Consider the following 17,868-nt stretch of genomic DNA (forward strand, 5'->3'; position numbering starts at 1 on the left):
TTTTGACAGTTTGTCATTGTTGTCCCGCCATTTTGGAAGCTGACAGAGCAGTTGTCAATGCAAATTTTGCAAACCGATTTTGTTAATGAAATCCACAATTTAATAATAAACTTACATTGTTTTCCACATTTACACACAAAATACTACATAACGCACTACATTTCCATTACCATATCTCCTTTATTCTTTTGACAGTTTGTCATTGTTATCCCGCCATTTTGGCTGTTGACAACAGTTGTCAGTGCAAATTTTGCACACGATTTTGTAAATGAATTATACAAAGTAGTAATAAACTTTATCGTTTTTCCACATTTACACACAAATTACTACATAACGCACTACAATTTTATTTCAATTCCTCTCTAATTGTTTTGACAGTTTGTCATTGTTGTCCCGCCATTTGGAAGCTGACAGAGCAGTTGTCAATGCAAATTTTGCAAACCGTTTTGTAATTAAATTCCACAATGTTATAATAAACTTATATTGTGTTTCACATTTATACACAAAAACTACATAAAGCGCTACAATTTTATTTCCATCTTCTTATTCTTTTGACAGCTTGTCTATTTTCGTCCGCCATTTTGTTCCGTGCGTTGGTAAGAGTGCCCCCTGTCAAATCGCCGTACGGTTGATTATGATACACTTATTGGCATTGCCATTGTTGATAGTGCTCGTCTTTTGCTTGGAAATATTATTAGTTATCGACTATTACGAGGTACGAAGTGTTGATTTAATTACTACTGTTTACCATACAATTGTGTTTATACTTGTGAATGGACGCGACGCTTGTTATTTGTAACCTTTTGTAAAAGTAACCCTCATAGCCAAGTTTGTACCACCGATACTTGCAATTACGAAGCATCAATTTGGTTGTTTAACATCCAACGCGTCTTTGACAAATTGTTATTGATTTGAGATAGTGTGTATTTAGTTTTATTGAGTATGAGTATATTTTAAGCACGCGTGCCCTACTTATGGGGCTTGTAAATTTGTTGTGTGTTATTTATTGTTTTTTTTTGTTTTGCAGATTGTGTATGATAGAAGCCAAAACGTAAGGAATCAGAATGTTTTCGTTTCATAAACCTAAGGTGTACAGGTCGCCTACAGGGTGCTGTATATGCAAAGCTAAATCAAGCAGGTTAGTAATTGATACAAATCATTATATTTTGTCCTAGGTTTACTTAAATTTGAAATTTTAATGGTCAGTGCGTTCTTACACGTATCTTTGAACGACGTATGACATTTGCAAGGCAGACATTAGCTAAATGTAGCCTTCTCACCATTCTTCTTGTATTTATTCTGAATCCATAACTTATCATATATCTATACATGACATACACACTTTCTAATCATTGTTTTTTCACTAATTTAGTTTAGTAAAGATAGCAGAAAGTTTTAGTCAGAGGTTGATTGTTGTACGAAAGTGTTTAAGAAGTCATAACTTCTGAGCCATGTAAAAATATATATAGCATCAAATGTTGTATATTATGAAGGCTGAACAGTAATATATTTATGAAGTATATATAAAAGGAATGGAATTATGAGATTACTCCAAAGGCTATTAGGTCGTTCTTATTTCCTAAATCTTTAATTAATGGCAATTTGTTCAATAACATATTACCTAGTTCATAAAAAGTATAAAATGAGGAAGTGAATTTTATTGTGGGTCCTTTAAAAAGTTTGTCTTGCATTGTAATAATTGATTTGGGGTTTGAACTTAAATTCAACATTTTTATTTTTATTCAATATTTTTTATTAATAAAGCATTATTTTTATAAAACAAAGCGTAATTAGGAGAAAAATGCAAGAAATGGTTTATATAAAAGTTGATCATATGTAGTAGACGATAGGGAAAACTTAATTATTGCTTTTTTCTTTATTGAAACATCGATGTAAGCCAAATTTGAAAACCCCCAGAATTGTAGTTTTTTATTTATTTATTTATTTGAACGCCCATTGCAAAAATACAATATATAATTACATTTTAAAGTGTACTAATTATAAACTAATGATAATATATGAAAAATTATAGTATTAAGAATTAAGCGTATAGTAATATTATTGCTTCAGAGGCTTTTGTCTAAAGTTTGAATCCCCATTGATTTACATGCTTTCTAAACCATTTGGTTCTATTTCCAACATCTAAGAAATAGGAAGAATTTATATAATCACTGAATTTAATTCTTTGATCTTTTGGAGAAAATAACTTAGTATTCTTATATCTATCTTAATTTTGCTTTATATCTGTAATTTTAGCATTCAACTTGTTCTTATATGTATATTTAAAATATGATATTTACAGATAAATAAATCCTTCACACAAATCTACGGAAGTGATAATAATGCTATGGTAATAATATTGTTTTCTAAAACTTTCAACATCCAAAAAATAAAATGCTATAATCGTATGACATTTACACATATGAGGTTATTTCATGATGTTCATTTATTTATGATATTATTTATTATTTATTACAACCCACACATAATGATAATCTCGCTACAATAATAATGTTTTTCTCTACCACTTTCAACATCTAAAAATAGGAAAGTTACATTGATTATAGGAGAGTTACATGATTATACAAATCGATGATTAAGTTGCACCATTATGACTTCTTCTCATAAATCTTTATGTATTTAGTTCTTTATTTAATCCAATAAGTACTACAATAATACTGTTTTCTACCACTTACAACATCTAAAAAAATAGGAATGCTCGGTTAATTCGATACATGATATAAATGGATTATATAGAATTGATGCATTTTTATGACAGATAAATGTACTCTCTTTATTTATTTATTTATTTTTTTTAATACAATACAGAAATAATTTGTTTTCTACCTGAAACAATACCTAAAAAAAAAAAAATGTGAAGGATTAATTGAGATACATGATCGATTACTAAATTTCGACTCATCATTATAGTACACTGATTGCTATACAATATCTCAAAGATTTTATAGGTAATAGTAAATAAGTTTCAATTATTTATAAAAAAGGTTGATATAATAGTATTTTGTAATACGTACAAAGTTTCAAGAAGTCAGTTGCAATATTCTTCGATATACATAACTTTAAATTATTAGTAAAAGCAATGTTAGTAGCATATAATATAAATAGCATCAAATGTTGTATATTATGAAGGCTGAACAGTAGTATATTTATAAAGTTATATAAAAAATGAATGGATAAGATTATTCAAGAGTCAAAAAAATGACATTTGGCGGTCAAAAATGTTCGTTAGACTTATATGCACATCGTATTATCGTATATTTTAGAAAGTTTGTAATGATAAGTAAAATTTTGTGTACATTTTTATATGGGTTCCGTAACATTACCTGTCCGTGAGACTGCGACGCGGCGCTAACGCGCTTCGATATTTCGTCTTCGATATGCAGCTAAAGCAGCGCAATTGCTTTTACAAAAAGTTAAAAATTACCAATATATTTCAATATATAAGAAAATCTTTTATTTTTCATGAGTAATTTTTTTTTTTTAATTTCAAAATTCTCAAAAATAAATTTTTTTCAAGGGTTAAAAAAAGTTTGATTATTTTTTATAAAAAAAATTTTAGGTACTGGAAGTTCCAGCAATTTGCCTTAAGGCACGCTGCCATACACCACTAGTTTATTTATTTATTTAACTTTACGCTCATGGCAATATATAAACAATTTCAGTTTTAATCAAATATTATTTATTTCTTTTTTATACATTGTAATAATATTGCTGCAGAGGCTTTTGTTTAAATTTTGCGACATTTGCTTTTTAATTAATTAATTTTACATCAAATAAAGAAATTCTGTCTTAATATAATAAAAATATTAAGTAAATATAATTATACACCTAAAAATACTCAAAAGAAGAAAAGAAAGAATTTAAGTTATTAAATTATATTAATTTTCCAGACGTTTTGACAAACAATTTAATATCATCATCAGTGGATACGAATTACATCGAAAAAATCCTAATTTAATTTTTTTTATTCATTAACTTTGCTAAAATCTAGTGTCTTTCTTTATATTAAATTTTACAGATGTTTATTTTATCCGAACGATTTTTTTAACTTCCCGTAGGGTAAGTTATTGTAATGGGCCGAAAATCGGAATTGAACATTTTTACATTTCTCGACGTTTTGAAGGTTTCTGAACATTTTGGCATACCTCAGAAAAAATGCATGTGTGTGTGTGTATGTATGGATACAATTTTGATCGACGATTTTGGGCGCACGGATAACCGATTTGAATGGTTCAAAAAACATTCGATTCCTATTGATAGGGAGATGTGTTGCTTAGTTTTTGGCAAAGGCAGGTCTATAGGTTTCGGAGATACGGGGCAAAGAGTGCAGAAAATAGAAATCGAATTTTTGAGGGAACGGTGTAACCGATTTGAATGATTCACAAAACATTTAATTTGCAATGAAGGAGAGAAGTGGGTTAGTTTTTGGCAAAGGCAGGCCCAGCCGTTTCGAAGATACGGAGCTAAATATGTAAAATTGGCAGTTTTTGAGAGAACTGAGCGTCCGATTTAAATGATTCAAAGAACTTTCTGCTTGTTGAAGAAAATAACTGATTTTGGAAAAAAAATTGTATACCTTTTTTTAAGTTTTTTTTGTATATCCAAAATAATTACAATAATGTTACAATATTTATAATAATCTATTTCACTTACGGTACGGGAAGTTCCAGCAATTTGCCTTAAGGCACGATGCCGTACACCCCACTAGTTTATTTTATATTCATACAACATACTTATTATTATTATTTTTTATTATGAAAAATTATTTTAGAAAAGTTTTGACTTAACGTTTTTTGAATAGAAAATGCTCCAAGAAATAAACAAATGAAAACAATCTTTTGGAAACTTTTGAATCAATTAATAGACCTCATTTGTTTTTATCCATAAAGTGCTTTAAAGCAAAAACCTAGTATCGATTTTTATTAAATTTGGCACAAATGTGAATTATTTACTTATTTTACATTTATTTAAATTGTACAATTTTTATGTTATTATATTGATATGTACTAAAAATTTCATTTAGAAGATATAAGAAGTAAGTTGAACTTTTTTTTCGTTACGTGTTGTAAACACTTTGAAGATTTTAAACACCAGTTGAACTTTTCCATCATTAGATTTTCTTTGAAGATATTAAACATCAGTTAACTTTTCATCTTCAGATATATCCAAAATTTAATTGAAATTTTTCCTTTGTTTATTTGTTCTTCCGAATAAACATTGTGAATGATCTAAATGTTTGTTACAATCAGTTTTGTGTAAAAGTTAGTTTATCTCTTTATTTCGTAAATTTATGTTCTTCCTAAACAATTTGTTTACATCGACTGCTTTGAAATCGAAGCTTCGATGAATAAACTTGGTTTAAAGCAAAACTTTGATATGTTTTATTAATTTTACAACATTTCTATATAATATATTTTTTTTTTTTTCTAGTTCTCGGTTTACCGATTCTCGCAAGTACGAAGACGATTTCGTGGAATGCTTTCAACTGCCATCACCTCGCAAAGGAGAAATTTGCAATGCATGTGTTTTACTTGTAAAACGTTTCAAACGTCTTCCACCTGGCTCGGACAGGCATTGGGGCCATGTAAGTTGAACATCATCATCCCTTGGTTAAAGACAAAATTGTAACTCACAATTAAATATTCTTATTAATTTTGCAGGTTGTCGATGCTAGGGTAGGACCCGGTTTAAAATCAATGACCAGGTTCAAAAAGAAAAAGGAAGAGAAGGAATTGGCTGCGAATTGTGTAGGATTTAACAATACGAATGCACCCCCTGAGAAGTTTTTGAAAATAATGAAGAAGAAGAGTAAAAAAGAGAGAAGAAAAGTGCCAATGCTCAAAAGAATAGAGAAAATAGTCCAAGTAATAATAAATATTCATATAAACCCACACTTTCTATAAGAACATAATTCTTATTTATCTTTTTCCTTTTTATTACCAGCCCCTTCCGATGACAGCACACCGGGAAGTCCTCTGAGTTATCACAGCGATGCTGATGACAATCTTTCCGATGTTGACTGCAATACCAATCAGCAATTGGCAGAAGATGAAAATAGTGCTGTCGTTCAGAATGGTAAAGAAAACAATGCCCAGAACAATATTGTTAGGCAACGCAGGAAAAGTCATAAGCCGCCTAGTAAACGCAAAGCTGGACCGCCTGATAGTGGAGGATTTTTGCAACCGGATATTGGTCTAGGTAAGTCGATCTATGGAATTTGATAATAGTAATAAATATAGTTTTATGTGAATAATAGTATAAATATAGTTTATTAACAAAGTGTTATGTACGGGTAGCTAAATTGATATTTGTTTCGAGAATAAACTTGAGTAAACTCTTAAATTTACTCAACTTAATATAATTCCTAATTGAAATGAAAAGCAAAGAGATTGTTGTGATAAAAAAAATTATTGGGAAAGATATAAAAATGATTTTTTAATGCTATCACAACTCATTTAATTTAAAATTTTGATATATATGTTTAACCTAAATAATAGTTTTTAATATATTCTTCTTTAGTTTTTTTAATTTAAATAAATTTATAAAGACCTAAATAAAAATCAAAAGTTATATGAAGAAAATTAAAAAAAATATTCCAAATCCAAATATTTTTAATACATTTTTAGTTTGCTCGCCAGTAGAATTCCTCTTTTAAAAATGTCAGAATTGTAGAATTTATGTTGAAAGTTTATGTGAATAATAATACAACCGTTTATGCAGAAGGATGAAAACAGACTGACTGATTATATATTCTTTTAACTAATCACATTCATTACAAACATTATTAACAACCGCTTGTTTTATATAAAACAAAAGACAAACATATATACATAAACATAGTAGACAGAGAGCGTTTAGTATCAAACTTCAACAAGAATTTGGTCATTAGTATAGTTATTTTTTTATACAAAAATGTTCCTCAGTAAGGTCCCTTTTTGGCTTTCTGAATTAGCGTTTTCTTTTTCCCTAAAAATGGCAGAATTAGCTCGTAAGTAGAGTTCTTTTTTTAATATCTGAATTTGCTCGTCAGTAGAGTCCCTTTTTGGCTTTCTGAATTTGCTCGTCAGTAGAGTTCCTTTTATCTAAAAATGACAAAATTTGCTCACGAGTAAAGTTTCCATTTTTCCTGAAAATGGCGGCATTTGCTCGTCAGTGGAGTCCTTTTTTGGCTTCTAGTTCTATTTGATAATTTGATCATCAGTAGTTTGTTTTTTGGGTTTCTTTTGCTCGTCACTATAGTCTTTGGGTTTCTAGTCTGATATATAATTTGGTCGTCAGTAGAGTTCTTTTTTGCCATTTTAGTCCGATATATAATTTTCTCGTCGGTAGAATCTAGTTTGCAATTTAATTTGCTCATTAGTGGACTTTTCTTCTAGATCAAAATTAAGGTTTGTTTGTTAGTAGAGCCCATTTTTTCAACTTCTAGTTTATAATTTAATTTGCTCGTCGGTAGAGTTCCTTTTTTATCTTCTAGTTTTTAATTTTGCTCGTCGGTAGAGTTCCTTTTAAAACCTTCTAGATCAAAATTACAGTTTGTTCGTCGGTAAAGTTCTTTTTCGGGCTTCTACTTTGCAATTTAATTTACTCGTCAGTAGAGTCCCTTTTTCGGGTTTCTAGTTTGCAAATTCATTTGCTCCTGAGTAGAGGCACTTTTTCATACTTCTAGTATGATATGTAAATCGCTCGTCAGTAGAGTCCTTTTTGTAGGCTACTAGTTCGATATATAATTTTCTCGTCAGTTTTTTTTTTTCGCTTTCAATCCGATATATAATTTTCTCGTCAGTAGAGTCCCTTTGTTGAGCTTCCAGTTTGATATTTAATTTTGTTGGTCAGTAGCTCTTTTTTGGTCTCCTGATGGATACATGATTTGCTCGTCCTTGTTGGGGCTTTTAGTTTGATATATAATTTTTATTTTTCCTAGTTTGCTCGTCAGTAGAGTCCCTTTTTTGGGCTTCCATTTATTTTTAATTTTGTTTGTCAGTAGAGTCCTTTTGTGGGCTTCTAGGCGGATATAGAATTTTTACTACGTTGAAGTGTCCTTTTTATGGGATTTAAGCCCGATATATAAGTTGCTTGTCAGTAGAGTCCTTTTTGGGCTTTTGGCCCAACTTATAATTTTTATCTTTGGGGGCGTTCATTAATCACGTGAGGATTTTAGGGGTAAGGAGGCTTCGACAAAAAAATCACGAAAAATCGCATTGGTGGAGGAAAGGGTGTAGTAATATATCACGTGTGTTTTTATCAAAATTAAAAAAAAATTTTTTTTGTAAATTCAAAAAATTTACGTAACGTAAAAATACACAAGATGTTTGTTGGGGGTGGGGGTAATTTTAAATATCACGACGTGTATCACTAAGGGGGAGAGGGGATCTAAAAATTCCTAAAAAAAATCGATCACGTGATTGGCCGCTCCCTTCCTAGTTTGCAATTTAATTTGCACGTCTCTTAAATTCTGGACATATTATATGTTAAGGGGGTCTTCCTATGTGACGGCCTTTTTTTAGGGATATTTTAGGATTTTTTTTCTACGACCAGTAAATATTTAGAGCTTCAAGTTCAACATATATTTGGACAGTATAAATATAAAATTTCAGCTAAAAATATTCAGTCAAACTAGAATTACAGCGCTCTGAACACCTCCGCCTCGAAAAAAAGAGCTCCCACTTCCTCCACGATTCCGGCTAATCGGCTCATCGGAAAAAAAATTAACGGCGTTTTAATTTGTAGGCTTAAAAGCACGGAATGACCTATAATCAAATGGATATAAAAAAAATTGGATTTTTGATAGACATTTGAAATAAAAGTTGCAAATTAGGCGTTTTTTTTTTTTTTTGCTATAAAAAAATCGAACTTTTGCCCTGTAAATTTCAAGTAATTCGGTTCAGCCGTTTCTGAGATACAATGGAGGAAAGTTTGAAAAACACAGTTTTGAGAAAAACGCGTTTAAGTCCATATTTGCCACATGATAAATAAAATGTTTGTTTTTTAACTATTCAGTTTGGTTTATTAACATTGAGTATCTCGGTCACCGAAGTGTATTTAGGCGCATTTATGACGCTAAAAGATTATTTGTGTAAAACGCATATATGCTGCGCTCGTCCTCAAAGGGTTATTTTACTCGCCATTATTATGATCTAGGTCGAAATTTAATTTTCTTATCAGTAGAGTCCTTTTTTCAGTTTTCTGACTAGTTTTTGTAAATTGCCCTAAGACAAACTAGTCGCTCACACCTTGTAAATCATCCCATTATCTTCTTTCCAGTGTAAAAATGTGCTGCGGCACATTCTTCAAGGGCGCCGGAAACGAGCTGGCGATAGACATGACAAACTACAAGCCGTGCAGGAATCACCATTCCTCGCAAAAGCGCCAAAAATCCGTCGAATCTACGACGACGACGACGACGACGACAGACGTCGTGGTCGCATCATCAGTGCTGCCTTCAACTAAAGATAAGGTATTTAGTGATAATTCCTCAGACTCAGGTTATGACGAGTACAGTAACCAGGAGAAAAATAAGGAGAACTCCGAAGACACGACCAACAACCAGGGTAATAAACCGTCTGCACCAGCGGCGGCGGCGGCGGTGGCGATGGCGACACCCGGTGGGGCAAAAGTACTTAGCATCGACAAAGTCCTCATCAAGCCGAGTTTTGTGCTGAACGGCGCCACTGTAAAGGTCAGTCCTGGTAATCTCGTTAAGCAGAATAACATAGTTGTAATTAAACCTAAGAAGCAGGTCGTAGCATTAGGCAACACCTTCATCGTTAAGTCTCCGACGCCTATTACGACACAAGTACAACAGGCAGCCAATTAATATTATAGACACATTTTCCATTAAACATCCCATTTTTATTTTTCTGTTTGTTTTTCCTAATGTATAAATATGTACATTTGCGATGCAATTTATTGCCACTAGTGATGTAAGTATTACAAATTGTACATGTGAAATAATATTCTATGACGTGAGAGAGGCTGGCGATGTAGTTAATTATAAAAATTAATAGGTTGTATACATAATTTTATATTAAAGAAAGTCATAAGTCTCGAAATTGCAATCGAAGTGCAATATTTATCAAAATTTAATTCATTTACAATGACAAATATTACAATTTCGACTGAATTTTTATTAGACTAATGTAGAATATAATTTATTTAAATTTTAAATTAGATTTTAAGGTTTTATGTTCATGAAGGATTATATTAATTAAATTAAGTTGGAAACTATTTGTGGATATCGTGATAAATTGTATGTAACAATATGATTGAATATTACGTTAACGATTTTATTAAATTACATCGTATCATTTATTAAGGGGTAACACCACTGTCTAAAAAAATTGAGGTATTTATTGTACTTTTTAGTACAATGAAAAAATAATTGTAAAATAAATTAATGTTGCGTCTAAAAACTTGTTTTTTTGTCACTGAAAAGAGTAATAATTAAATAGAGAGAGGTATGTTCAAGTAAAAAAATATTTTTTGTTTAATTTTTGCGAAGTCATTGGCGTCAATTTGCATTATTTGAAATAATTTGCACCCTATTCGTCGATTCAAAAAAAGTTCGTTTCGACACTTCATGTGTGTCATCATCCAGGAAATAGAACCAGAACACTTAAAATATAGTTTTAAGAAATTTAGGTGGGTTCAGTTTCACTTAAATTTTTCAATAACCTTTATTAGTTTTTTAGTTTAGAAATGTACAATCATTAAAAGGTTTTTTTATGAATAAATTAAATCCACTGTTCATGGTTATAGCTACAAAATACGTAGGAAATTTTAAATATTCATTTACGATTTGAATAAAATATTAAAATTTTAAAAAGAAATAAAACATAAAGTTTGTTATTAATACTGATTGAAGGAGCCAATTCTCCAGATAAAATAGTTATGTTATGTTATGTTTACCATCTTTTTTGTTGAATAATTGCACGAGTTTACAGTTACAAACTGTCAAAAAGCTGCTATGTATTTGCAGTATGCTAACCTCCAAATGGCACAAGTGTTAAATAACAATGTTGCCATAAGTGTAACAGTTTGTCACTTATGGCAATACTAGTGAATTCGAACTGATATTAATATTCGGACGCTTGTGCTATTTTGAGGTTAGGTTTTGAAAGTTATGGTGCCAAATGCTCGTTTGAACAGCTTTTTGGCAGTTTGTGACTACCATATCATAATTATTTTCAACAAAAGATACCCGTACATAGCATAACTGTTTTATCCCGAATCAAAATAATAAACATTCTCTACGCGTGTTCCTGTTCAAATACTTATTTTAAAGATATTGTAACAAATTTATAAAACTATATCTTTGCTATATTCGATCGAATTCTAAATCATAACCTCCAAATGGCACAAACTTTGAATGACGGTGTTACCATAAGTGTAACTTTTTGGTTTCACTTATGGTAACACTTGAGTGAAGTCGAACTAATATTAATATTCTGAAGTTTGTGCAATTTTGAGGTTTGATTTGAAAATTGGCCACTTTTAATCAACTATCGAAAATGTTCTACGTACTTCTGTTCAAAAACATTATTTTAAAAATATTGTAACATTCGAATGAAAAAAATAAAAATTATTGGAAATATACTGCCTGCAATTTTGAAAAATCGTATTTTGAGAAAACGCATTTAAAGTTTTGAAATAGACATTTTTTTTTTTTTAATAAAAAGTTTATTTTTTTATTACTACTAGTATCCTGGTATCTAACCTCCAAATGTCTCAAATGTCTAATAACAATGTTACTATAAGTGCAACTTTTTTTTCTCTTATGGTAACAATTCTCTTTTCTCAAATTTTCTATTAAAGCCTTTTTCTTGAATTCAAGACAAATACATTTTTGATTTAAGAACAATTGTTAGTGTATTTTAATACTAAAAAGCTCGTAAATCCAACAAAAAAAATCTGTTGGGTATGAAATATTTCCCACGTGCTCTAAAAGGTTCAAAATATTTTTCTGTGCAAAAAAATTATTTTTAGGTCTCAAAAACCCTTAAAAAAATTGTTTTTACAACACTGGTGTTACTCCTGTTTACAACAAATCAGCAAAACGAGATTCAATTCCTAAGGCGACACGTTTTTTGTTTTAAATTGTAATTATTTACAATTTTATGAACGTGACAATTTACAAATAAACTATCAGTCTATTCTATTCATCATATATATTATTATTTTACATCAATTCAAATATCGAATCGTTGTTGGATCTCATGTTTATTATTTCAATTTTAAAGGACAAAATGTGTGTACAATATTTTATTTTACCTACAAAACTCTTAGTTTCTAAGTCTTAAGCGTGAAATTCTTTTAATTTGTATATTTATGTGTTTTATATATATTATATTTATTGATATTTATAATAATACTTATTAGTCGTGACGATGATGAATGATGATGATGATGATGATGTCCCTTGATTTATTATTATTATTATTATTATTATATATTGTGTATATACTGCGTACCAGTAGAAAAGTCAAGTTATTAATTTTCTATTGTAAAAAAAGGATTCTAGTAAAGTTAATGGGTTTCTTTTTTAGTCAAGAGAACTTTGCTAGTCTTTTTGATTGCAGGAGGAAAATAAATGATACTCAATTGAGAGAATAAAAGCACTGTAGTAGTAAATGATTTTGGAAATCGTTTTGAGGATGTTTTGTTTCGGGGGATTTTTTGTTGAAATTAACTTGTGTAAATTTTTTACCATCGTAAAAGCTTTGTTTACTATTAACCCTTTCGGCGGCATCCGAGTGGAAAGGGTTAATATTGAAATATTCCTTGTTGCTATATATAGTAGTGTTTAAGAAAGTTTTGAAATGGTTTAGGGCAAGGCACAAAGGTCCAATTTGACTTAATTTGTTCTGCTCGTATCTCGAAACAATTTTTTCGATGTTCTAATTGTTGCAACTTTTTTTGAAGGTGATCCTAATTTTTCTAGAAAACTTTCCTACTGGCTCTAAGCTCGTATCTCGAATTTTGCTCGTATGTAGAGGCAACGAATCACTTTTTTGACGACTCGTATCACAAAAGCTCGTATGTCAGAGTACGTGCAATCATATTTCACTTACATCACAACAAATAAAACAGAATCTATCAATTTTTTTTCTGTCAATTTTTTTACATCATAAAAGGTTCAATATTTGATATATTTTCCAAAATTATAATTTAAATAAAGTAATTATTATTATTACACTTTTATTTTATTTCATTTTGTATTACGAACAAAAAATTTTAATCAAACTTTTTTTTGAGTAATTGTTTGTTTTCAACGTTTCGAAACTGCATACGTTTCATCTTCAAATTTTCTGAATAAAATTGTCGATAAAACTGAATCCGGTTTGAATATTAGTTCAAAAAAATTTGGTATTTTCACTACATTTCTAGATATTTAACAAAAAATAATAATTGACGTTTCGACACTCGATACGTTCCATCTTCAGGTTTTCCAAATATTTTTGCCTGAATCGTTGAGAAATTAGTAAAAAGATACGTTTGTTTTGTATTTGTCTTATTTTGTGTTTCGAACAGAAAATTTAATAAATACATGACTGCGTTTTTTTAAGTAAATATTTATTTACTACATTTCGAAACTAGATACGGTCTATCTTCAGATTTTTTATAATTATTTTTGTTTGAATCTCTGACAAATTAGGGAAAATAAATGTTTATACTGTATTTTGTTATGTTATGTTAGGAACAAAAAAATCGAATTAAAAACTGTTTTTTTCTAAAGCAAATGGTAATGTTCGACGTTTCGAAACTAGATATGATCCATCTTCAGATTTATTTTTGTTTGAATCTCTGACAGATTAGGAAAAAGATACATTTGTTTTGATGTTTTTTATTCTGAGTTTGGAACAGAAAATTCAAATTAAGCACTTTTAAAATAATGGTAATTACCGACGTTTCGGAACTGGGTTAGGTCCATTTCCTAATTTCAAAAAAAATCTTGAATCTCTGGCAAACTTAAAATAGAAACGTTCGTTTTATTTTAGTTTGATTCTGCAACAGAAAATTCAAATTGAAAACTGCTTTGTTAAGTAAATGGTAATTTATGACGTTTCGAAACTAGATTAGGTCCATCGTCAGGTTTTCTAAAAATACAAACTTGATTCCGGAATCAATATTAGTAAAAAGAACACATTTTATAAAACAAATACATAACCTAAAATCGGAGTAGAAATCCTTGTAGAAATATGAAAGACCTACCTAGAATAAATCGTGCATCCTGAAGAACTCTCTAAAAAATTGCATGCAATGCAACTTTTGGTGCATTTTTTTTACAAAATCTCTCATAACTTTTCAACCGGTGGTCCAATTTAAATGAAACATTCGACAAATTTGTACAGAATTAAATAATTTATAATATTGTCTATTATATCAAAGCCATACAGCAACTCGGTATACTTTAAAAAGGATCCTCTGAGCCGTGCCTTAGCCTACATCAAAATTTTACCAGTAGTAATATACAAATTTAAAAAAATCAAATTAATATGTTAGTAAATGAATTTTTAATCGTTTCATAAAAATCCTCCAAACATTACATCCCAAATAAATATTTTATTAATAAATTGCATATTCGATATTTATACGAAACAAATATAAATATAAACCAGGTTTCCCGATTTAATATCTTTTTGGTACAAAAAATACTTGACTAAATTTTTTACTATTTATTCTTTCAAAAGCGAAATATATTTATAAACTTCAGTTATTTTGCAAAAAAAAAAACAAACACTTCCATGATGATATATAATAATTTTTGGTTTCAACAATGTACAGATTTGTTCCATTCACACGAAAAAAAAAATGTTTCATTTCTTGTCGAGTGGAACAAATCTATGTATTAACACATATCAATTTTATTTTTGTGAACGTATCTATTTTTTTAGAAAAAAATCCTGTATTCCTCGATTTAAAAAAAATGTTAGTGCTTTCAAAGATTCAGTATAACTGAAGTTTATGAAACACACAAAGTCGTAGATGTGAAATGTCATAAATGTATATTTGCTGTTTTTGTACATTTTTTATAAACATGTGCATGAATATATAAAAGTTTATATATAAATAACAGTTCACAATAAAACATAAAACTTGAAAAAAAAAATTATACAACGGGTCCAAGCAAACCACCAAAATTTTTATTCCCTCGACATCGATTTTTTTTTAAGACCATGAACATGTTTTTAAAAATCCAACACACTAAACAATCAATAAAAAAAAACAATATGCCTTTATTTTTGTGAAAACAGATTTTTACTGAAAGGAGTATTTGTATTTATTAAGGTCTAAAAAATAAGAGAATAGAAAATGTTGATGTATGCTTTAATATATATATATTATATATATGAAATGGGAATTAGTGCATTTATATTATTGAGAAAAAAGCCACACACACATACACAGTCATGAAAAAGAAGAACATTAATCGAATATCGATCGTTACCCAAACAAAAGTATAAAATATGTGTTCATTATGTGTACAGAAATACAAAAAAAGTGGAGAATTGTTTAATATTAACACACTGGTATGCATTTTTGCACTATTTATTCAAACATTGTGTTTGAGACGTTTCGAGAATGTGGTTCGTGCCATCAACGTTGCGAAAGAAACCTATTTTTGTACTTAGAGCTAATAGACTAGTGTTTAACTTTTGCGCTTGAGTAAACATTTTTGTGAAAGAACTTAAATATTTAAATATTGCAAAAAAGAGTGCATATTATATATATGTATTATATGTATGTATGTTAGTGTGGTCCTTAATATGGATTTTTTCGTATTTATTTGCTCCCAAGCGCTCAAATGCTTCCCAATAAATAAAAAAAATGTCTAAAAGTTTCTGCTCTTAATATTAACATTTAGATAGTCCGCACTTCTATTATAAGTTTCATATATTCATTATTAAGAAATTTCTTTCGCCATCTGTGATAGCATTTGTGAACTGAAATATTGTGACATTTAAAAATATTTATAAATCACTTAACCTCTTATTAAATCCATGTAAGCTGTTAAACGAATTATTTATTCTGAATTAATTTTGCAGCAAAATATATAATCGGTGATTTTGACACTCAAATTGTCGGTAAAAAATTGCCATTAAAATTACAAGAAACTTTTAATTGAATCGCGGACTATCTAAATGTTGATATTAAGAGCTAAAACTTTTAGAGAATTTATTTGCATTAATTTGGAAGCATTTGAGCCCTTGGGAGCAAAGAAATTCGAAAATGCCCATATTAAGGACCACTTTAATATATATATATATATAAAATATATATATATATATATATATATATATATATATATATATATATAATATGTTAGTTAAGCAAAAAACTCCTCAACAGACATCCATCCAGATAATAAAATTAAAAAAAATGTCTCTTAAAATAATTTCAATACTTCCAACGTTTCGAGTCCCAATTTGACTCTTCCCTCGAGGAACAAAACTACGAAAATAGAGAACTCTAACATTTTTAACTCTAGAGTTTTTGCTTATTTCATAATATTATTGTTGCTCATTTCATAATATTTATTATATAATATACTGTGTTATATAATACAGTATATTTATAATTTACATATTTTTCTTGTCTTTTTTGGTAGTTTTGTTCCACTGAAGAAGAGTCGAATTGGGACTCGAATCGTATAGATTCATTTGAATCAAATTTTAGATTTCTTTCTATTCAGAGTCAATAGATGGGGCTAGTATATAACTTTTTTCTCTGAGGAAAGGTCAAATTAAGACTCGAAACGTCCATCAGAATCATATTTTAATTTTCTTTTTATTCAGAGAAAATAGATGAGAAAATAGTCTTCTTTCTCTGAGTAATTTTATATTTTATGAATAGTGCAAATGAAGTGCGCGGTGTGTTAATATTTCTAGGTTTATGTATATATATATATATATATATATACTCGTATATATATATATATATATATATATATATATATGTTGGCTTTTTATTAAAGAAAAGTTCTGTACACAAAATTATTAATGCAGTTGGAGTGTGATTTGTGTTCAGAAAGATATAAGATCAAAATCTAAGTAAAAGAGATAATATATTGCTTGTGATGTCTACACATACTTTAAATTAAATTTTTTGAAAAATATTGACTCATTTTACAGACAATCTGTTATTACTTGTGTGCTAAAAGCCTCAATTTTTCTTAAAAAAATATTTTGTGGAGACTAAACATTTTATTTTTCTAGGCTGATTAAATAAAACAAACGAGTCAGACAATATTAATTTGTATTTTGTAAGGGTGAATTGTAATATCTAAAGAAATATTTTTACTATCAGGTACTGATGAAGGAAACATTCTTTATTTCCGAAACTTAAACAAAATGTGTTTAGATATTATTTTTGAAAAATACGGAGGCTTTTTTAGTTCAGAAAAGTATAATCATAACATCAATATTTTTATGATTCGTTGAACTTAAAAAAATTAAAGAACAATTTATTTATACGTTTCGACACTTAATATGTGTCATCATTCAGCCTTCCATATTTGCTAAATGAACAGAAAAAGAAATATTTAAAAACAAAATTCAAATATGCATATTTATTTTATTGCATATTTTGTAATAATTTTATAGCTATTCAATGATGACACGTATTGTGGTCGAAACGTATAAATGAAGAATTGATAATATGTATCTCATTTTTTTAATATTAATTCTGAATATTTATTTCAAATAAAAATAAATGTTTTTTTTAAATTAATATTTATTTTTAAGTCAAGGATATTTAAAAAATTTGGTGTTGGAAGGTATTTTGTTCCGAAACGTTGACAATAGCACGTACTTGCTGTATGTATATATGTATATGTATATATATATATAT

The 17,868-nt window shown here is 28.8% G+C and overlaps 2 protein-coding genes across 2 annotated transcripts in view; one reads left to right on the forward strand and one right to left on the reverse strand.

Annotated features, from left to right (window-relative positions):
• LOC113378585 (serine/threonine-protein kinase 40-like) overlaps nucleotides 1-203 on the reverse strand; it is an 8,672-nt gene extending 8,469 nt beyond the window's left edge. Inside the window, exon 1 of the mRNA XM_026619128.1 lies at nucleotides 171-203. Coding sequence (XP_026474913.1) covers nucleotides 171-203 — 33 coding nt within the window. The remainder of the gene's footprint in view (nucleotides 1-170) is intronic.
• A 382-nt stretch (nucleotides 204-585) lies between these two features.
• LOC113378587 (SIN3-HDAC complex-associated factor-like) lies at nucleotides 586-6,282 on the forward strand. The gene is given in 7 exon segments (XM_026619129.1): nucleotides 586-715; nucleotides 1,028-1,138; nucleotides 5,452-5,605; nucleotides 5,682-5,842; nucleotides 5,845-5,885; nucleotides 5,965-6,219; nucleotides 6,278-6,282. Coding segments are annotated over 6 exon segments (690 nt in total). The 5' UTR covers nucleotides 586-715; nucleotides 1,028-1,064.
• Nucleotides 6,283-17,868: the final 11,586 nt, after the last annotated feature.

The sequence above is a fragment of the Ctenocephalides felis genome, unplaced genomic scaffold (assembly GCF_003426905.1).
Source record: "Ctenocephalides felis isolate EL2017-DRISC unplaced genomic scaffold, ASM342690v1 CF-g0.4_SCAFFOLD_01886, whole genome shotgun sequence".
Lineage (NCBI taxonomy): Eukaryota > Metazoa > Arthropoda > Insecta > Siphonaptera > Pulicidae > Ctenocephalides > Ctenocephalides felis.